The following is a 22870-nucleotide window of genomic DNA, read 5'->3' as shown; positions in this document are numbered from 1 at the left end:
CCCTCTGTGAAAAAACACCAGGTTCTGAATCAAATTCAAGACTCAGTACCACCAGCATTGTCAGGCCTCAAGTGTGCTCTCACAGTCTTGCTCCACGGACTTCTGATCCTTTTTTTGGGGGGTGGGGTTCTTCAGAAACCTCCAGGTACGGCAATAGTTCCTTTTTTTTTTTTCCAGCATGACTATTTCCGCTGTTTACATTTGCGGGGCACCGCGTAAGAATGCGGGCACTGGAAACACGACCCGCACCCCAGAAAACCGAGCGCCTGGCCTCCGGCCGTACTCATTTCTGGGTTATCACCCGCACGCAGGGGGAACGGCCGCCGACACCCCCGCGGGCGGCCCATGGCGGCTCCGTGCTCGGCGGGCGGAGCGTCGCGGCGCCGCCCGGGCGGGGGCGGGCGGGGGGGGTACGGGGCCGCGGGGGGGGGCGGGGCTTCCCTCCTTTGCGCCATGATGAACAAATGACCTCGCGGGGAATGAAATTTAAGTTCCACCGCGGGGAGAGAGTTCTCTGCTTCGAGCCCGACCCCACCAAGGCCAAAGTGCTCTATGATGCCAAGGTGACCCCGCCGCCGCGCCGCCCCCCGCCCGGCCTTCCTCCTCTCCTGCCTCCTCTTCCTCCTGCCCCCCTCGCCCCCCCGCCGTCGCGGCGCGCAGGGAGGGAGGGAGGGAGGCGGGGCCGGCGCGCGCAGCCCGGCCCGCCGCCGTTGCGGCCGTTGGCGCGGCGCGCGCTCCCCTTCCGGGCGCGGCGGGAAGCAGCGGCGGGCTTGGGCCTGCACGGGGAGGCCAAGGCGGCTCCTCCCCGGCGTTTGTGGCAGGAGGGGGACGCCGGGCACGGAGCCCGCGAGAGGGGCGGCGGTGCCGGAGCCGCCCGCGCACAGAGGGAGGCGCCCGGCTCGCCGCCTTGGCCGCTGCGCGCCGCCTTCCTCCTCTTCGGCGCCATCCTCGCCCCCCGAGTGCGCCGGCCCGGCCCTGGGCCTCCCCTCACTAGCCCGGGGCTCGTGGCGCTGCCTCCGCCGCGTGAGGAGGAGCGCGCGGAGCCGCGGCCGCCGGGGCCGAGCGCCCGCCGCAGGTAGCGAGCGGCGCGGCCGCGGGGCGGTGCAAGTGACACGCAGTTCCCGCCGCCTCCAGGGTGGCCCTCAGAGCTCGTGTCCTTCCCTCTGCTGTTGTAGGTACCTGGGCTTCCCCCCTCCTTGAGTGCCCTCTGCTCTTCAGGGAGCTGGTGCCGAGGGTACAGAAATAACGTAGTAGTCAGGGGTAGACTGTAAGTGTTGAGTAAGAGGCCACGGAGTCACTTGCACCTGCCTTGAAAGTGATCACTATAATTGCAGGGCTTTAGGCAGGTGTACGGGGGCTTTGGGGTACCAGTGGGACACCATTGAAGTAAATGTTCAGTAAGCAGAGGTCTTTCTAGTCACTCTGAACGATTTAAAGAATATGGCTAGTGGGTTTCCCATCAAATTCTTTTTGCTAATAGATCAGTGTTTTAATTTTTTGAGGATCATCAGCCCCTCCTTTTTTTTTCCCTCTAATATATTTTCCTCTAATATTTTCCTTAATACTTTTGTTGTTAGTCCATCTATCTGTGTTCTTACCACCGTGATCTGTTGCACTATAATTGCCAACCTTAGTATAAAAATTAATAGTTCTATTTTTTTTCCTACTTATAAATGCCCCAAATTACAGCAGAGCTCTTCTTGTCTCCATCAGACTGGACAACTCTTAAATACTGGGCGTCCAAGTTATACCCTCAGTTATACAGCCTAACTGCTGGCTGTACCTGGAGATATGCAGCCTGTACCAAATCATTCCAGGATCATTTCTTTGTTAAGACTTGTCTTGATACTCTTCTCAGTGATCCCTCTGAAATACCTTTCTCTCTTGATCAGTGTCTTTTTTTTTTTTTCTTTCTCCTTCCTAGTTAAGAGGAAGGAAAGCTACAGTAATGTATCTGTCTGTCTTACCATATGTTGAAAGTGCCTGCTTAAAGTGTTGGTCAGAAAAGGCCACTAACAAGAATCAGGGCTTTTGATTCCACTCATCCTGTATCCTGCTTTGGTCAAAACAAGCTTTTGTCTGTGGTGAGGAGGATGTTATGTGGATGAAAGGGAAAAAACAAATGCTCTGATATTCACAAAGCACTTTAATGTTTAGCATTGCTGAATGCAGTGTTGCTCAGAAGAGTAGTGCTTTTGAGGTTATATATAGCATTATGTTGCTTCCTGCTTTGAGGAAGCAAGCAAGCACAGGAGAGCATGTTACTTGCCCAGATGTGGTATATCTACATATCCGTATTGCGATTCTGCATTGGTTTGCAGCTCCTCATCTGTTTTGAAAGCACCGGAAATTTGAGAAAAGGGCAAGAACAGTTAGCAAGGCTCAGTTTTTAAAGTCTGCTCTTAAAGGAGAGGAAAAAAAAAGAATTTTTTCAGCCATTGATACATATTTATGTTCATATTAAAATATATATACAGGCAAAATTTCAGAAATATTTTTTATGTAAATGTTTTTTCCATGTTCTTAAATTCTTTAAATGCTTTCTCTCAAGCTTTTTTCATACATGGTATTCAATGTATATATATATTTTTTTCAGATTGTTGATATTATTGTTGGAAAAGATGACAAAGGCAGAAAGATTCCAGAATATCTGATCCATTTTAATGGTTGGAACAGAAGGTAAGAACCTGTATGCACAGTTTAAATTCTTCCACTTTATTCTGCAAAGAAAAGATTAAACAGGAAATCAGAGGAATTTTAGAGTTATGTTCATGTGAATATTTTTGGTTGTGTGAATGCCTTTAATATGCCTATTCATATTGACACATTGGTTTTAATCCATAAATCTTAATGGTCCAGTCTTCATATTTGGAAGTTTAAATTCCGTATGGTATCTGCCTTTGGCATGTAACTGTGACTAAAACAGTTTCTAATATTCAGGCTCCTAGGTTCCAGTTGATTGAAAACAACGAGTTAGAAGCCGAAATTCTGTGTTAAATCTGTGTTTAAGTTGTTTAATTATCAAGATCAGTAGATGAATGCAACCTCTAACCATGCTGAGTTCAAATTGAGAGCTTTATAGTTATTTTGGGATTTGAAGCCATAAAAATACAAAAGATGGTAAGCCTTTGTAGGTGTAATGTATATTCATTTACCAGTAATGATCAGTGGAATATATTTCTGTTAGCAATATATGTCTGTTAGCAATTTTTCCTTTGATCTCTTACTAGCTGGGATAGATGGGCAGCTGAAGATCATGTTCTTCGTGATACAGACGAGAATCGCAGATTACAGCGTAAACTGGCGCGGAAGGCTGTGGCTCGCATGTAAGAAACCCTTTGGTGTCAGGGATTCATTTTCAGATTCAAACAATTACATTTAGGTGCCTACAAGTGAGTTCAATCTCTAAGCTCAACTGCAAATGGTAAATGTCGATAGTAGCATGTTACAGGAAGCCATTTTTTTTGTGCCAAGGTTAATATGTATATGTTGTCATCAGAGTATTCTCCAAATGACTGACATATTTTATAACTACACAGTATTCTGAAGTAGTGCTGCAAAATGCACTTGTATTGGATCTTCATCTTCTCAAAGAAACAAAATAACTTAGGAAAACCTGGAGTATTTTTCAGCTAAAGGCACTAATCTAATGTTTCTTGGCCATGGCTTGAGGAGCTGGCTTAAGGAGTGTGATGTAATGTACAGTCATTAAGGTGTCCACTGTCAAATAGGCATTGTCCAAATTACTACAACATTAAGAAAAATAACTATAGGCATGCATTTTCTGTGCTTTTACATGTGATGTCATTAGGTAGGATAAACAAATAATGCTAGCTAAGTTTAAGTGAACCATTTTACCTTCTATAGGAGAAGAAAGGGAAGAAAGAAGAGACGTTGCAGGTTGCCTGGTGTTGACTCTGTATTAAAAAGCCTTCCTGCAGAGGAAAATGAAGAGAGTAGTGAAAACTGTGAGGTTATTTTCATTCTTTGTGATAACTGACACAATGCTCTTAATTTCTTAAGCTAAGGGTGTAGCGAGTGCTCTAAACCTGCTACTAGATTTACACAGGAGCATCCCAGTCCTGTTTGAAGTCTGCTGAGGCAGTTGTTTGAGCGAACATATTCTGTTTCAGGCTATGCAACTAATTTCTGTGCTGTTTCTTGTGCTTCAGAGGCTTTTGGTTTTGCCTGCCATCTCTGCTCAACTAGTCTAATCAGTGACTTTGGAATTTAATGCTGCGTTGTTTAGTGTGATTTTTTCCAAGTGCAAGGTTTTTCTTATTTGGTGGTAGGAAACAAGCTATTTTGCTTGCTAGTGTTTCTGTGTATATTTTGAAAAAGTCATTTTCTCCAGTCTACCTGGAAGGTGTGTCTCTAGTCAGCTGACTAGTGTTGTTGACTTCACTTTTAAGACACTTTGTGTGTGTGTGTGTGTGATAGCTTTTTTTCTTTTGCACTTTAAAAGGCGGAAGGGAGATTGGCGCTTAACTGATGTTCTGGCAACTGATGCTGTGGAAATGCAGGCATTAATCCCCTGTTCACAAGTGAAGTCCAATTAAAAATTGAAAAGATCTTTTGGTATTCAGAAATCCAGGGAGTTTTCTAGAATGATGTGTTTTGTTTCGTTTCTTTTCCTCAATTGGAGGAGATGCGAGAACACTTCCTGTCAGCTTCTCTTGCCTGATGTATTTAAATGTTTACTGTGTGCTGTCAATATAATTTGCATGGTTAATTATGGTGAATAATCTTAATTAACTATATCAAGGTGGTTACTTTTTGAGCTTAGGCCTGTGATGATTTGATCTAATCTCTGCATCTCTGCAATGTAATATATGAGATAAATATATAAAATACCTCTTTTATACAGCTATAAGTAGTTCTTCTTGTGATGACAGTGATGATGGAACAGACGAAGAAATAAGAAGTGAAGAAAGTGACACTGATGAGAGAACAGAAATGGTATATTTATGTGTTCCTTAATGTTTAAGGCTGTGTTTGAAACACTGGGAAAATTGAAATGGTTGAAGTATAGGCCACAGTGTGTATTTCAGTATATAGCTGGATTCAACCTGCATAAGTTGCTTACACTTAGTAAGTATTTGCTGTAATTAAGGTTTGGAAAAGCAGATAAGATGTGCAGTTCCTGTAGAATTCTTCGATATGAATCCCAAATTACGAATTTGTTCATTTTTTTCTCTTTACATGAGGCTTACTAGCAAATTATTACTCATATTTATGGGTGTTGCAGAATTTTGCACATCTGGTCAGGTTGGGCAAATCCTAACAGCAGGTAGGATCTTTCTGGGTTTTGAAGTTATTTTCCTGTGAACAGCTGAGCTCTCATCTTAAATTGGCATTTGGAAGATAATCGGCTCTTTTAATGCATTAATAAAATGCGGCAGAAAACAGTTTCTTTGGAAGGTCAGTTGAATCTAAGTGCTAAGTGCTCTTGATTCGCAGTAGCAGAACCAATTTCTAGTTCTTTTGTGTTAAATAACTAAGAATCCTGCTTTCAGATAATTTGCAAATTTAGATTTTAAAACTATTTTTATTTGCTATTTGCAGTGTAACTATTGTCTAAATATTTACTGTATTGTAAAAATAATAAACTTTTTGTTTCATTGTTCTGTTCTGACCATTGAAGCACTTTCATTGATATTAATAAGCACAGCCAATACTGTTTTTGTGGCCTCTTATAGAAAGAAGAACAAGACAGTCACACAAAAAGGGACATGGAAGAAAGAGCAATAAGCATAGAAATTCCTGAAGTCTTAAAAAAGAAGCTTGAAGAAGACTGTTATTATATTAACAGAAGGAAACGGGTATGAAATAGTAGCTATGAAATGAATGTGCATAGAAGTGTCAAAAAAAATCTTGCATATAACTCCTGCTTTTTTAAAAAAAAATTTTAAAAATTAAAAAAAAAACTTTAATACAAAGATGATCTTAAAGTATAAGGAAGAAAAATGAGTTAAGAGTAGAGGGAACAACTTCACGACAGCTGAAACAGTGAGTTGTCCTTGTGTTTGAGGATGTGAACACCTTGGTACTTAATGGTGTTTTAGAATGCAGATTGTTCTTTAAAACTTGAAAGCTGGTCAACCTGACCATATTTTTCTTTCTCTGGATGTTTATAAAGGATTGATTAAAATGTAGTTTTAGTTGTAGTGCTTTTTAGTAAACTAATCAATATATTAGAAGCTCATGTTGTAGTGTGTTTTACTTAGGTGGTGTTTCTCTTTCAGCTAGTGAAGCTTCCTTGTCAGACGAATATAATAACCATCCTGGAGTCATATGTGAAACATTTTGCTATTAATGCTGCTTTTTCAGCCAATGAAAGATCTCGACATCATCAAATGACTCCACATGCCAATATGAACCTTCATTACGTGCCACCAGAGAAGAAGTAAGTAATCTTTAGTCTAGCACTGTTGTCATAAGAAAATGATTTGTTTCAAGCATGACTTTTTTCAAGGCTGTTGTGTGAACTTGCTTTGATGTGTGTTTATGCATGGGATTTAAAATACTTGACAAATATTTAAAGTACAGTAATAACAATTCATTTATTGTTGAGAGTCCCTAAACATGCAAAAATCAATAACCCTTTTTGTCACTTGAATTTTTGTAAATATTGTGATCTATTTTGGAAGAATGTGTTGCTTCTGTCTGTGTTAAGAGTTTATTTAGATCACTGAAAGTTTCTGATGTGAGAATTTCCCTGTTGAAATAAAATTTGAATATATTCAGTTCATACTTTGATTCATAAAAATAAATATTTTTATATGAGCACTTCAAGTAAGCAACTGCAGTGGGAGATGTGTAGGGTTTTTATGACAAATATCTTAAATCCTACAGTCAGTAGGTAGGAAAGTGGAACGTGTTGTTGTTGTTGTGCAGACTTCTACAGTGCTACAATGAGGCAGATTGCTAACTTAGCTTGTGTGGCTGCAGTCTGAATTTTATGTAAAGATTCTGAAAAATAAATAACTAGATTGCTCTTTAAATCTATGTGCGTTGCAATCTTATTTTATAGAAAGTAAGTTGTAATCTCTGTTACCACCTTCTACTTCAGGTTTTCCATATTATGCCTTGTAATACTTTGATTTGTGCATTTCAGTTTCTTTGGTGTCATTTTTTTGTTAACAATACTTTCCTCCTTTGCAGTATAATTTTCCAAACAACATCAGAAATATTCAGATAATCACATGTATATTATCCTTTTAGAATGTGAATATTACAATGAGAAAGGTGTTTTATTAGAGGAACAGTTTATAGTTTCAGTGATGGGACTATATATAGGAGAAACTGTGGTGACCCCTATGTTGTAATTGCCCTATGGTGGAATTTCTGCATATGATCTTCTTAACGCAGTTTAGATTAAACAAAATTGTAAGATATTGTTTGAGCTTATCAAGCATAATTTGCTTAATAAAAAGTTTTCAACAATAATCACTGTCTTTTAAAAATGTTTTTTTAATTGCTTACCATTGCATGTTGGTGAAATCATAGCATATATAATAGTTAATACATTAATCTGTTTTTAAGGGGAATTTCCCAGAATTGCACTGAAAAATGTTAATGCAGCTTTGAACCTCATGATCTTAGAATAGATTTCTCCTTTTTTTTTTTTTTTTTTCCCCTTCCATCTGCTAGTGTTGAGCTATGTAAAGAGATGGTGGATGGGCTGCGAATAACCTTTGACTTCACACTTCCCCTGATTTTGCTCTATCCTTATGAACAAGCCCAATTTAAGAAGGTGACATCATCAAAATTCTTTCTTCCAATCAAAGAAAATTCAACAAACACTAACAGGTAGGTTGGATATAATTAGTCTAATCTCACTTATCTCATGTGGATAATACAGTTAAACAACATTCTGTATTCAGAAAGGCAAGTAATTTACAGAAAGGTTAAACATTTTATAAATATTCCTTCTAGTGGGTTAACTCACAAATGAGAGTATACTGACTGGCATGAATTTATGTTGTAAGCTTGTGAAAAGAATTGTAATGTAAATTCATAAATTTATTTTCAAATTTAAAGTTCAGTGTCTTGCTTTGGAGGAAAATAACATCTTAAAATCTAAATCTTGAAGGTTTCATAACTTTTCCTGCTTCTTGGGAGGAGAGTATCTAATTTGTACAGGAATTTAACAAAATCTGCGAAACTAGAAGGATCTTTTTTAGGGCCAGAATGGTGAACTTCTTGCTTTAGTAAAGCTGACCTTATTTCCTAGAAATCAGGAGGAGCTTTCCCCAAGTCCTCCTCTTCTGAACCCCCCAACACCTCAGTCGACGGACAGCCAGCCCACGACAGGGGAGCCAGCCACGCCGAAAAGGCGAAAAGCGGAACCTGAAGTTCTGCAGTCGCTGAGACGATCGACCCGCCATAGCTCTAACTGCGACCGCCTCTCCGAGAGCAGCGCCTCCCCGCAGCCCAAACGGCGGCACCTTGAGACTCCGGCGTCTATGCCAAAGCTCTTCTTGCACCTGGAGAAAAGTGGGTTTTGGTATCAGAATTGTTAATTTACTTTTTACAGCAAGCCCTGTGTGTGGTGTGTATTTTTTGTTTTGTTTTTTAAAAACCTGTTTGGACTGAGAACTGAGTGGTTGAAATGGACAGTTGTTACTTTGTTTCAAATACTTAACTCTGTAATTTTGCACACAAGGCAGAAAAATAGTCTTCTGAGTAGTCTGTTTGTACTGTAATTCTCAGTAGAAGTCAAGAAGCTGTTTTTCTGGGAATCTGCTTTCGAAAAGCCTTTTTTTTTTTAAAGAAAAAAAAAAAAAGGTCTGTGTTTAAGACTAAATGCCTTAGCAGGAAGGCTTGGTTACATTTGATACTTTATAGTTGGATAAAACAAATTCTTAAATAATGCATTTCTGATTTTTTTTTTTTTATATATATTTTTTTCTTCCCTTTTAAGAAACCCCTGTTCATAGTGGATCATCTTCACCTATTACTTTGACTCCTAGCAAAGAGGGGAGTGCGGTTTTTACTGGCTTTGAAGGTAGAAGAAACAATGAATTGAATGAGGTAACAGCTTTTTATTTTGATGTCCTAGACCTCAGAGTTGAGCTATGTAAGAAAAGATGCTGCTTATATTACTTGATATGTTTAGTAGTTAAATCATCTGTTTCTGAAGTTCTGTGTAGACCGAGTTTATTTACGAAGCTGTAGTGGTGTCCTAACCAGAATTTTCATGTTTTGTATCCAGGTTTTGTCATGGAAACTGATGCCAGAGAATTACCCACCAAGTGATCAACCACCACCTCCTTCGTATATCTACGGATCTCAACACTTGCTACGAATGTTTGGTAAACACATGCAGAACCTTGTGGTGAATCAAAAATGCTTTAGTTGTTCCAATTTATTTTCAGTGGAAATATCTATTTCTGTGACTCTTCTGTTTGTGCTTTTTTTGAGTTATATACACTTAATCTGCTTTAAACTTTCAGTTATGTTTGTGAACGGCATTCTGTCATTTACCAGCTCTTACAAGCAAGTCTTATTTCCAGTACATAATCCAATGTCAATAAACTGAACAGCATTAACTTTCTCAGCATTAGTTTTCTTAGTGTGATTCTTAAAGGCAGTAAGATTTTGAATAATCACCAACTCGAAAAGTGGAGACTGCAGTGAAATTTATGTACTGTTTTCTGTGTAGTAGTTAAAAGTAACTAGAAATTACTTCCAAAAAAAAAAGCCATAAATAATTATTTTTCTTTTCTTTCTTCTTCTTTTTTTTTTATACAGTAAAACTACCAGAAATATTGGGGAAGATGTGCTTTCCTGACAAAAACCTAAAGGCTTTAGTAAAACACTTCGAAATGTTCCTGAGGTAACTTGACACGATCTACCACAGTAGTGTTTGTACTGTTACATGCTTCTGTGTTCTGGAATGACATGGATTTTAACAAAGATAGTCATTTTATGTAACTACAAGAATGTGATAAAGGAAATAAGATAAAATGTTAAGGATAAGCTGTTTCTGTAATTGAACTTGAAGGGAGGCTGCATCCTGTAGTCCAAGTTTTGATAGATCTAAAGTGATATAGAACTGAAGTGTTAAACTTTGTCTAGTATGTCTTAGAATGTCATGTCTGACTTGGCCAAGCATCATATTTTTCAAAAATGTAAACTACACTGTTATTTTTGAGAACATAATCTGAGGGTGTTGATGTCACACGGATATTACTAGAGGGAAAAATTTGTTGTTTAGAACCTTTTGTTGATTGTTAACCTTATAGAGAAAAACTGTAAATTGTCCTGACGAGTGGTAAACCAGTGGACTTCTCTGACACATAAAACAGTCACTTGTAGTGACACCCAACTGTTTTTGACCACAGTAGTTCTGCAGTTGGAGAGAAGAGTATCATTTGCACCTGAATTGGCTTTTGTTATTCAGGTCCTCTGGTTTAGTATTGCTGCATGACACAGCAGTACTAGGTCAAAACATGAACATGGCATTGTACTGTGTAGTGTCAACTTAGTCGAAAATAAGTTTCCCAGGAAAAAACCTATAGAAAAATGATGTTGTAAATGGTATTCATTTGGAACTAATATGCAACTTCCAAGAGTTTTGGTCCAATCAAAATAGCAATGTGCTGAAAAATTGTGTGCCACTGTCCCATCAGAAGCCCTGTTTAAAAGTTGAGACAGGCAAAAACTTTATATGCTATAACAGTTTGTCGAAAATGGGAAGTTTCAAGTGTTTAAAACTACAAACCAAACTTCCTGTTAAAAGATGTCATTTGCAAGCTTTCCTCATTAATTTTCTTTGTTTCTATTTTATCAAACTGTTAATATTTACAATGTCTTTTTCAATCGTGACAATGATAGCACTTATTGTTGGAAAACAGAAACTGGTTATTTTGCTTGGAGTGAATGTTATTTAGGATGCTAAGGTCATTGTGTTGCAGAGCGTATGGGTTGGATTCCTTTGGGGTAACACTTCATTAGAAAGTGCTCCAGTGCTAAGGGGCAATCAGACCTTAAGACCTTGTGTCTTAAGACGAAACTAAAACTAAACCAGAATTAGTGCTCACAATATCCACATTGGTGTAGCTGTATAATACAGCTACAGCTGTATTACTGCTGTAGCAAGTATAATATGGATATTGTGTAGCTGGTATAGAGGGGGTTGTTTATAGATCAATTCCTCTTGCCCTGTCCTAATTGCTGTTACATGCATACAGCTATTATCTTGTATCCAGCTCTTCAGGTTAGAACTGAGAAACACTGGCACATCAGTGTTGCACCTAAAAACGCAACGAAGTCTTGACAGACTGTACTCTGCTCTTTGATTATGAGTCTTTAATCTTACTGCATCTGGCTGCCATTGTCTTTTAAACAAAAATGTCAAAGGGCTGTGTTTTTCCTCTCTCCCTCAAGTGTTTTTTAAGCAAATGTCATGTTTGTTTTGTTGATGCCGTCTTATAGTTTATTTTTATATGAAGTCATTATTTCTGTAGTTTTGTCAGATGGGGCAGAGCTGTTGTCAGATTGGGCATCTTTTTCAAGATTGTTCTCAATTACAATTACTGATGTTGAAAGCATTCAGGATTATGTAGCTTTGTCACAGGTATTCTTAAACTAATTTCCTTAGTAGCATTAGGTATGGTACTGCATATTTAAATAGTGTACACAGAAACCAATGCAACTTAATATGTTTTTACTGAACTAATGTTTAGGATGCTTTGGGACATCTTTTTTCTCTTTGTTCCACGTGCTATTGAAAGTGCTCAGACAACTACATTTTCCAGAAACTTGTCCAGGCTTCATCACAGAAATACTGCTCTATACAAGAGAACATTTGAGGTTGTTGACGTTTTGTAACATTTTTCCCTCACCATTTTTGCATTCTCTCTTTCATGAATGAAAGTGTTAGCAGTTGTTTATTAAGAATTATCTTCTCTCCTTGTTCTATTCCGACTGTTCTTTGAGAGGTAAGAACTGTCTTGCACAGTCTGCATGCATTAAATAGCAGTCAGTTTATTAAGGGCAACTTGCTGAAGGAAATTGCGCAGTTTGGAGTGACAAACTGAGGTGCTTTTTCCTGTATTCTTTATTTATTCTTTCTAATAGCAGAAAAGGGATTGAAGCTGTCTATTCACATTTATAATAGTGCTCATGAATCCTTTTTCAATTCTAGCTAGAATAGAACAAGCCCAAACAGTTTATCTTTTTTAAAATAAAAATTTAATGTGGTATACATAGCTGATACAATATTTCCAGAGATACTGATCTAATTTTTATTTTGGACTTGCGCTTATACAGCTTAAATCTACAGTTTCATTTAACATTTGCACTGTTAGTCTCTTGTGGGCTGAGAAGCTGAGACTTATTTAATATACCACTTTGTCTGGAAGCTTGTTTTATTGAGTTTACTCAGAACTTTGTAGATGCATTAAATTCACTTTGGGTAATATTCTTCAGTCATGGCTCGGATTGCTGGTAGACATTATTGATCTCAATTTTCCAGACAACTTATTTTTTTAAGGGCCACAAAATAAATCTTGAAGTTTCATATTAAATTAAAGCTTTTATCATCTGTGCTTACTGCAGTATCCTACAAGTGTGTAATGAGAGTATCGTCAAGGGGAAAAAGAAAAATGGAAAAATCATTTTTTTAATGAAGAAATTCTTATTACAGAATTTGCAGAACAAAAGAATTTTTTTTCCGTTTATAAAACTCCTAGTCTTCACTTGAAACTAATTGTTCTGAAATAATTGAGAAAGCCAGTAGAAAAATAGTAGTCTGAAATGGAATTTAATGGCCAACTTGCCAGATGTTTTCACTGAAACTCACTTCCATTTTGAATTCAGTCTTCAGGAGCAAGCAGTGGAAGCAGCACAATAGATATTCTCATTCAGGGTCCTTCATCCAGTAGTTTTTGCTAACCAAGGGCACCTGACTAAATTTTCATGCCAGTTACAGGTTTTTGTTGTGGAGTAAGTATTGCCTTTTAAACTACATAATTTCAGCCATACTTCTAATAAAATGCTACATGTGCTATACAATGTATCCTATGTGTGGCTCTCTAACAGGATATGGTAGTCAAGGAAGTGCCCTTTTTTTTTTTTTTTTTTTTTTTCTCTCTCTCTCCTGTTTCTGTTAATTTGAACATCAACCTTAAATGGGAAAACTCTCTTGGGATCAGAGGTCATTTCTCAGGGCTGTTGACTGGTAAGTGATGCTTCGGAGTAGTGTGTGTATATGTGTGTGTGTGTGTGTGTATACATATATATCAAATCTATGATTTTTTTTTAGGTCCCTCTTCAATGAGGTAATTTTGGTCAATATAGCCTTCATTTAAAAGAAGAAAAAAACCAAAACCTTTACAGTGCTCTAGAAAGTCATAACTATTTTCTTTATATGGGAACAGAGAAGAATGGAGAAATCAGCCATGTTCCTAAAATGCTGTTTTTTAATTTTCTAATATTTATTCTGTTACAGCCTATATGTAACTTTTCAGATCTAGAAAAGTACATTCTTAAGTGTCAAAGGCTTCTGTTTTGATACAACCCACTCAATATACTTATAAGCTTTTTATTATTTTTATTTATTTATTTATTTTTAAATTCTCATTCTTAAAACTTTTGTTTGATGTTTTGTAACCTACCTGTTTTTATCTATTGTGCTAATCTGCTCCATGGTCAAAGTACTTGAATGCTGCATTGAGTATTTTCCTTGGGAGGGAGCCAGATTGGTATGTGACAAAATACAGAAGGTTGTGATGATAAAATGTGGATTAAAAAGATGTTTGAAGTAACCTTAAGAAATACATTCTCTGGTTTTAATAGCTCTCCATTTTGCAGCGCAGTGATTTTATTATATGTAATTGCAGTGGTGAATTACCACCACTAGTCTGTGCTAATGTGCAATTAATGAGAGGTTTAGTGGTTTTCTGAGAATGAGGACATGGAACATTCCTTACAGTGAGTGGAGGAGCAAGGACATGTATTTGAATTTGCTTGCTCCTGAGTTTCAGCTTACTCTGATTTAATTAACTGTCACCTTACAAAATTGTTAAAACTGGCTGTTTGAGAGATCCCAAGGGACCTGATACTACTATTGTTGCTTTGCATCTTGACTAGTACTTCTCTGTTTGCCTCTCAGTAGTATACAATTGTGGTGTACTACAAAAATCTACTGAGTTTGAGCCTAAAAATGACAGAATTACGACAGAATCAAGATTCTGAGGTGGATAGTCACATACAGGTTTGAAACAAAGTTCCTTCCTTCTCACTCTAATGGTTTAAAACACTTTGCAAAGAATGAATTTTGCTTGTGCAGTGAATACCTGTTTCTTATTTCAGACCAAGAGTTAGCCTTCGCATCACCGAGTGAATAGAAGTGTAACTGCCAGTGTGATTCCTTTGAAATGTTTGGCATTTTTAAATGTTTCTTAGTCCATGAAGGCCTGAGCACATGGAGAGCACACAGGTTGTCACTTTCAGTAGGTTTTCATGCTGCCTCCTTTGGCCTGTGGAATTTGCAGGTGACTGCTCTCCTTGACTAAAGTTTGATTGATTTGCCAGAAACTGCTCTTTGGAGCTGTTCTCTGTGTTGCGGCTTTTCCTCCTGCTTACTCCATCTTCAAGTCTCTGCATATTTGAATGAGAAGCATATTTCTAATCATAACAGCATGGATTTCAGTCTGTCAGTAAAAAGAGAGCATCTCCAAAATATGATAAGCTTCATATGGGCCTGTTCAGCCTGCAGAAGAGAAGACTGAGAAGGGATCTAATCAGTTCAGCCCGAGGGAGCTGGGCTCTTCAGCCTGGAGAAGAGAAGGCTGAGAGGGGATCTGATCAGTGTCTATAAGTACCTCAAGGGAGGCAGTGAGGAGGATGGTGCTGGCCTCTTTTCAGTGGTGGCCACCGACAGAACTAGAGATAATGGCCACAAACTGAAGCACCAAAAGTTCCACAGGAACTTAAGGAAAAATTTCTTAACAGTGAGGGTGACAGAGCACTGGAACAGGCTGCCCAGAGAGGTTGTGGAGTCTCCTTCTCTGGAGATCTTCAAAACCCGCTTGGATGCAGTCCTGTGCCACGTGCTCTAGGTGACCCTGCGTGTGCAGGGGGTTTGGACTAGATGACCTCTAGAGGTCCCTTCCAACGTTAAGCATTCTATGACCCAGTGTGCTCTTTCAGCCAGTTCCATGGGAGGTCATCACAGCTGGCTTTCAAACTAACAGCTAGCCAAGGCCACTGATCTCCTTGGAGTATCTGCCTGCTTCCTTGAATTCAGGGTTGTGATGAAAGCATGCATAGTGATACCTTCTCAGACATGCTTCTTTTTCTCTGTATTCTCACGCCTCTACAGCTGAGACTGTCCTTAATTTTTAAGTTTTCTTTTCGTAAGGTTCATGCTTTTCAGGCAGTCCCTAGGACTGTTGGTGACATGCTGATATGCAGGAAAGCACTTGTCTTCATGTAGAGACTGTTCAAGTAATGGCTTGTGTTGAGGCTGCCAAGGCAAAGACCTTTCACTATCAGATGATGCTCTCAGAGCTCATGTGAATTCAATGACCTTGCTGAGAAGGTTCTTGGTGTATATTTGACAAATGGGCTTTCAGTATGGATGAAGATAGTTCTGCACCCCTTTTTTGTTAGATGTGCCTGTATAACTTGCAGCCAGACAGTAGTATTTGTGAGGCTACTGCTTGGAGCCTGAGGTAAGCTCGCTCGGGGACTGCCACTTGAGTAGTGCTTTGACTAATTCTTCAAGCTAGGTGGCCCATGTGTTTCCTGCCTTCCTGTCTGCATTCCTTGCTCCTTCCTGAAGTGTTGCATCACCTTTCTAAAAATCTGGTGGAAAGATGGGGATGAAATTTCACTAGCTGCATTAGGCTGTATACCTCTTGTGCTGTGAGCAAGAGGATGAAGCAGGAGTATTCTTTATTTGGATGCTCTCAGTGAGAGGGGGAAAAAAGTGCAGTCTTATATCTGGTTGTATATATGGATTGTGTGCCCCAAAGACTCTGATTACTGATAAACAGTCCCTTTTTCTTAAAAGAAAAACTGTTTGTGTAAACACAAGCTGTGTGAAAAGCAATAACGCAACAGATAACTGAATATATGTGAGGAGTAATGAAAAATTTGGAGTATTTAAATTGCAACGTGTTTTCTGATCTATGGCAGAATGTTGTCGCTGCTTGGTAAGTAGGTGCAGCAGCCTCTGTGCAAGTCCTGGCTCCCAACTTGCAGTTAGTGTCATAGATATCTTTGCTGTTTCAACTCTTCCAAAAACAAGGCATTAGTGAAATATCCAGTGCCTAAGAGACGTAGGAGACTCATAGTGTTTCTGTGCCAGCTTCCTGCACACACATAGTTTGAAGTAGAAAGCAGCTTTGGCACGGCTACTGCTTTCTGCACATATGTAGATAATGGGTTGTGGCAAAAGCTGACCAGACTTTTTTTTTTTTTTTTTTTTTTCCTTCTTGCTTCCCTTCCCATCTTGAGCAAAAGTCATTTGAATCTCTGTAAATATGTTCGGTGCTTTGCCTTTCATAACTGCTTTGTTATGAGCAATGAGTGCATGTTTGTGCATGCAGTCTGGCTTCTCCTTTTCTGAGCTATTGCTGTGCCATGAGCATCCTTTTAAGGTTTTTTATCTTTACCAGCTGTCACTTTAGCTTGTCCAAGCTGCCATTTCCGACTGATGACCTTAAGCCAAAGTCAGGAAATTGTAACAAATTAAATAATTATGTTTCCTGTTGCATTCTTTTTCAAGCACTTGGACTGCAGGTAATGGATGCCCTCTACAGGTTCCTTAGTTTTATTGATGTTTGTTTTAAACATTCCTTTATGATCCAGCACCTGGTACTGTGTTTTAGATAATGTTATCTAACAACATAAGGAAGTTGATGACCACCCATAGCTTGCACTCACTCTGTCTTAAAGTTGGAATATTTTTTTTAATGAAGGACTTCTATTAATTTTTGTGGCTCATTTCAATTTTATGCAGTCTGAATATGTTAAGTTAGACTCAAGTCTGTTAAGTTTTAGGCCTTACCACACTTGCTTCATAACAGCCCCAGATAATTTAGAAAGTGAGTTATATCTAACTGTCATGGGACTTGATGACTCAGATTGCTTCATTCATTTAAAAGCACTGAAATCGTAGCAACTTAGGAATAGATTTTTCTTAGAGAACATGAATGACTTTTTTTTAAAAAAAAAAAAAAAAAAAAAGGCAGGAGGATCTGGATTATTTTGGTATGGTTTATTTTTGTATCTATATAAGTCATTTTCTAAGAAGTATCTCTTATCTCATGAAATAAGCATTTTATCAATCATTAACCTGATTTTTATGCGGTGATAAACCAAAGAATTAAGATTATGAAGGGTGTTCATGACTAAAGCTAGTAATGCTCTGTATTGTTCATGCAAAGTATTAGTGAAATCTTGGTGGCTCTCATGCAGATATGACTTGTCTTGTTCAAGAAGAAAGGAATAGTAAAAATAGATTAGTTTCACACTAAACTTTATATATATATTTTTACTCCTATTTTCACTGTGTAGTCTTTTACACCATCTTTTGTTTTTTTTCCATGGGAAGAATCACTTCTGTTTTAATTTAAATGCCTGTACTTCTGGTAAGAGAAAGTTGGTATAATATAACAGTAGCATTAAAATCATTTTTTGACTTAGAATAACTTTCAGATGTTTTTCGAATCTGATCTCAAAAGGGTAGTTATGTAATTATGTGAACCTTCTTGCTTTGTGCTATTTTAACATGAACAAAATCAGCAGCTACTGTTGGAATCAACGAGAAACTCGCATAGGGTGAATATTTGCTGACAAAAGAGGCTACTGCAGTATTTCCCACACTCAGGATTTTGTGGATGAAGACTATATTGGTCTTCAATTTTTTCTTAGCTCTTGTGTGCTTATTATGATAAGTCCTAGTGTCAGTTTTTGCAGAACTAGTTGAATCCTTGCTATAAATACAAGAGTATCTTTATTTCTTCTGGCAATACCTGCCTCTTTTGAATATTACCAGAAATCAGGTACTTAATTAGGTCTTGTTATGGCTCATGTAATGGAATTTTCTCCGTTTAATTCCCTAGTTCAGATTTAAAAATAAAAACAAATTGTCATTTGATTTTTCCAGAAGCATATTGTTTACTAGCCAGTTCACTTGCAGGTCTTGAATCAAAGATGTTTGACATGAGAAATTTCCTGAGGTTCCTCTACTCTGTTAGTTACCAAAAGTAACTTGCGTGAAATGAACAACTTTGGAGGAAGTGCCTTCTAAATAAGTGGTAACACACTGAAGAGTTGATTTATGCTTTAAAAAAAAAAAAAAAAAAAAGCGCCTATGTTTTTTACTGTTCTCAATTTTTACTATAGTAGTGTGTAACTAGTTATTCCACTTGAGCTAGGCTTAGATTAATTTTTAAGTAGCTTCTATTAAATGTTTCTTTTTTTCTCTTGTGTGCTTTCTTTTCAGGTTTTTAGCAGAGTACCATGATGATTTCTTTCCAGAATCTGCTTATGTAGCTGCATGTGAAGCCTACTACAGTACTAAAAATCCTCGGGCCATCTATTGAAGCTCGAAATGAAGATCAAATCTTCCTGTACGTAGCCCATATTTTGCCACATGGCTACAAGATGAAGATGAAGGAATTGAAGCAACTCTTGGTGTTGACGAAATAGGAGACTCTTCTGTGGTGATTGGATTACTTAAAAGAAATGGAGAACTACTTTATGGAGATGTATATAGACTGCATTATGAATTGCTTAGAGAATTAAATGCAGCTTGGGTTCCAGAGGAACAAAGAAGTCCTGTTCTGACGCCTGATGCATGGGACTGCACAAAACTATTAAAGGAAGGGAGGCAAGCGCAGATGAATTTGCAACAGGACGTTTTCATGAAGATAGTACAACATGCTGTGTTTTGGTTTAGCTTGACCTGTCTAGTCTGAAAAATGAGACTATCACCACAGTTGTGTGAAGAGAATGCATAACTGGCATCTCGTAGATTTTGTTTCCTACAAACTGCACTTCATTTTGTGAAACTGCCCTGATGGAAAAGATTGCTTAATGCAAAGGATCTGGGGGGCTGTTTGGCTGGTTTAAGTCAGCCTCAAGAATGGCTCTGTTGCCTGAATGAGGGACATGTTGCTTGCTTTGTGTTTTGCAAAAATGTCTGTAGCCCTTTCCCTGATAGGCCTGCCGTAGCCTTGAGAAGAGCACACCTTGCCAGGGATCCAGCATCGTGTGGCTGGAAGCGAGTTCCAGAAACAGTATTAAGAATGGATTCCTACAAGTAAGCAGAGAGTCAATGTTAAGTGCTGACAATTTAACTGGAAAAAAATTCTTTTCTTAATAAAATACACAGTGGCTGCTGTATAAATGTATGATTTTGACTAAAATGTTTGTTCTTGCTTAGTATTTTGAAGAGTGATTGCTAAGTGTGCGTAGAAAAAGAACCTGGAGTACTTATAGGAAGGAAAGTTCTTTTTGTATCATTGCATCCTCCACAGACTTAACAAATGTCTGCTTAGACATTTTTATGCACTTGAGCTCTGGAAATAGGAATTTAACTGAACTGAATTCATCGCATTTTGACAAGGCATTCAGTAGTAAAAATTAATTGAAACGTATTTATTTGCGTTGAATGCCATCAAAAGCTCATGGGTGATGGAGAACTCTGGCTTCAAAATCGTTATGTAAAGACTGACATGGAGATTTTAAACAGTGAGCAGAGAACAGCATCAAGGCTCCAGATCACAGACACTTGGATCACTCCTTTCTGGTATGGAAAACATGAGGTAGAGCCCTTACTAATAACAAAGAGCTCAAAATGTTCCTCCTGGAGATCTGCAGAGTTTAGATGTTATGATGAATCAATTGTCAAAAGTTGATAATAAACTGTGATCTACAAAGCAAATCTAAAATCTACTGTTGACAGTCAGTGTCACTTCTCGGAGAATACTGGTATGTTAAAGCCTTTGAACTGGAGAGAAAGGTTACCTTGGTTTTGGTAATAGTTGAAGAATAGGAGACTCTTTGGCTTCATGTCAGACAGATTCAAAGTTCCCCATTTAGTGGTACTATTTTTTTTTTGTATTCGTGTAATACCAAAAAAACAAACTTTTTTTTAATCTCAGCAGAATCCAGAAAATCCGTGTTGATAGTATATTTTCTTTCTAGCTTTGGGTCCACATCTCTTAGAAACAAACCAGTCCATGAAAATGGCAATTCCTACCTAGTTGGATATCCATCCAACTGCTTGGATGCAGCATGGAGGGCTGCTTGAGACTGCATCCGTAATCCTTTCTGTTGCAGGAGTGTCGCAATGTGTTCAATACTTCAAATCTTCCACTGTTGGTATCTTGGAGTCTAACCTTATGTGTGATTGTCTAGCTGTATAAAAATGAGTTTTTGCATGTCATGGTGGCTAATGCTGTTAACATTGGTTAATAAGTTATGATTATTCTCACGATTTAAAATCTGAAGGCCCAGTTAGTGTCACTGTACTCTTGATGTGAACTTTTTGTTGGGACAAGGGGGAAAAAAAGCAGCTGCCTGTGCCTTAATTATTACCAAATCCCCTACTCTCATAGCAACTAAGAACACTGTTCTGCAAAGTACCAGGGTCATGGTGGGTTTGTTTCTTTGTTGTTTGGGTTTCTGTGTTTTGTTTTCTCTTGCACTTCATTTGTATTTGTATCCCATCTCAATGGGATGTCCTGTGTAGGCTTGTCAGCTAGAAATGCTGTATGTGAAATGTGTCCCTGACTTCCCTACTGTCAATGTTCTCTTACTACTTTCTTATTTTATACCTAGCTTTATTGAAGCTGATGTAAGGACTTGCAAAGGTCTCTACCAGACTGGGGAAGAGGGGAATTTTCACCGGTCTTAACCAACTTGTGCAGAGACTTGTCTGCTTAGGCCCCAAAGTTTTGTAATTCTCATAGCTTCTGAGTGGAAGATTAAAAGCTTCATTTGGTCAGAAGTTTAATAGTGTAATTATAAATTGCTGGTGGTCTTCAGCTCCTTGAATGTGCCTGACTGGGGCTTTTTGATGCCTTTCCCATCCGTCTTCATCCGACAGGTGAAGGAGGCTTCTGCAGGCTGCTGCCTGTTGTCCGTTGGTTCTTGTTTTAGAGTAGCTCCTATCAGTGCTTCCTAACCTGATTTGGTCAAAAAGGCTCAGATGAGCTGAGTAAATGTGAAAAGCTGACCTGGGTGGCCAGGAGTGTTCCTGTGAGCAGGTTTGCCCGCAGAGCCGGTGTCTTGCGGAGGAAGAGGAAGCGGTTTGGACAGTCCTGTGTTGAACTGGCAGAGCTGCTCTGCGTAGCTCATGTGCACTCATTCCACGCTCAAAGTTGTCTTGTTTGTGCATTTAAAGAGGTTACACTAGTGTAACTGTAATGTGATGGTGAGTCTCTTCTGTGCAGGCCCTTCCCTTCAAAAGCACGTGCTGCACAAGCTAAAAGGCAGTTCAGCCGGGTCCTCAGTGCGGCCGGCTGCCCTTCTGTGGGAGAGGCCTCACAGCACAGCATCAAATGCAGGGGCTGCAGCTGATGTGGTGGTTAGGAGTGCGCTACTGCGTGTGTACCCAATGTAACGGGGTTGCTAGTGCTGCTAATTCCAGCACTTGCTTCATGTGGATGGAGTGAGGGTAAGATAGCTGAGTAACAAATACACAACACGGGCTGTATCCGAAGTGCTCTGAACAACACAGACCAACTTTTAATTCAGTTCAGCTTTGTTCCTAATTTCAGGCTTTACTTTTAAGCCTGTTATGCATCAAAAAATATGCTGTTCTTTCATGTGCACCATCTGGCATTAATGCATTTCATTGCTGTGTTGATACTTTTCCCAAGCTCTGTTGAGGAGTTGGTTTTTGTTCCAAAGCTCAGGCTTCTTCATACAACTGTAATGGGCATCTTAGTATCCAGGTGATATTTTGAATATGTTTCGTGTCCTATTCTCAAAGAAATGCAATGCAAATTATAGGCAAATTTTGGATTTTATTTTGCAGTTGTTGTGGGCTAACAGCATTTGTATGGTAAAGCTGTCGTGACTGAGCTGTTCACTGTGAATTTGTCAAACAGTAATGCAGAGTGACCTGACTTTGGATTACATTAGAGGAGTGCCTTCAGTCAAAGAAGGAAATAAAAGTCTTATTGGAAATAAAAAGCTATTAGTGTTTTTCATGTTTGCATCTCAAAAGTTTTATTGCAGCATTTGAGAAATACAGAGGGAGATGGAGTTAAAAATAACATTAAATCTATTTGGGGGGAAATTACCATTGGCCCATTGGTGTCTTTAGAGTACCCCAAACATGCATGCACTGAGGGGGAGTTATGAGCCTCTTGGGGAGGAAAAGGGGGATGGAATTGGGTTGCGTTGACAAACCCAAGTTAGGCATTTGCTTTTCTGTGTAAATATATACCAGTGAAATGGGCGTCCCATGAACAACAGTGTTTATGTATTATTTTTTTGTGTATTTGACTGTAAGCAATGCAGTCTTGATGTGTTTACACAATCATTTTTTCACTAGTTTATGAATCAATGGATTCAGAGGGATTTCCAGTTCCTTGTACAACTGCCTCCTTTTCTGTATGAAATGAGTAGATAGAGGTGCTAGGTCTCTACAACCACAAGTATTGGTGCAGTGTCTCTGCCACTATTTTGAATTTTTTCCCCACTTAAGCTTGGAATATCTGTTGCCCTGGGGAAGATGCTGTCAGTAGTGGCTGACTGACAGATGCAGATACTTATGAAGATCGAACTCGGCGCGGCCTCCCTGTTGCATTGTGTATTTTTCCCCTCTAATTCATGTAGCAGCTGAACTGGAGCAGGCAGAATAAAACCAGTGAAGCACAAGCCTCTGCTTAAC

General features: G+C 38.9%; 1 protein-coding gene and 1 long non-coding RNA gene across 3 annotated transcripts in view; one reads left to right on the top strand and one right to left on the bottom strand.

The window, feature by feature from the left end:
- The window catches only part of LOC148595596 (uncharacterized), a 29392-nt gene extending 14248 nt beyond the window's left edge, over nt 1–15144 (bottom strand). Inside the window, exon 1 of the long non-coding RNA XR_015913118.1 lies at nt 15077–15144. This is a non-coding gene — a long non-coding RNA (uncharacterized LOC148595596). The remainder of the gene's footprint in view (nt 1–15076) is intronic.
- Nucleotides 438–19372, top strand: MSL3 (MSL complex subunit 3). 2 transcript variants are annotated; one of them, XM_088520232.1, is made up of 13 exons: nt 438–563; nt 2597–2679; nt 3231–3326; nt 3868–3968; nt 4868–4959; nt 5700–5822; nt 6246–6406; nt 7654–7812; nt 8237–8499; nt 8927–9036; nt 9218–9317; nt 9757–9841; nt 18467–19372. In XM_088520232.1, the coding sequence occupies exons 1-13, from the start codon at nt 465–467 to the stop codon at nt 18564–18566; spliced, it is 1572 nt and encodes a 523-aa protein (XP_088376358.1). In that variant the 5' UTR covers nt 438–464; the 3' UTR covers nt 18567–19372. The 2 variants fall into 2 exon arrangements, with proteins under 2 accessions (XP_088376358.1, XP_088376359.1); XM_088520233.1 differs by lacking the exons at nt 438–563; nt 2597–2679 and having other exon boundaries at nt 3287–3326; nt 4896–4959.
- The last annotated feature ends 3498 nt before the right edge of the window (nt 19373–22870 follow it).

The sequence above is a fragment of the Tinamus guttatus genome, unplaced genomic scaffold (assembly GCF_059628265.1).
Source record: "Tinamus guttatus ecotype Peru unplaced genomic scaffold, ASM5962826v1 Tinamus_guttatus_pri_ptg000083l, whole genome shotgun sequence".
Classification (NCBI taxonomy): domain Eukaryota; kingdom Metazoa; phylum Chordata; class Aves; order Tinamiformes; family Tinamidae; genus Tinamus; species Tinamus guttatus.
The sequence above is the reverse complement of the archived record's forward strand: the minus strand, read 5'-3'. Positions and strand labels throughout refer to the sequence as shown.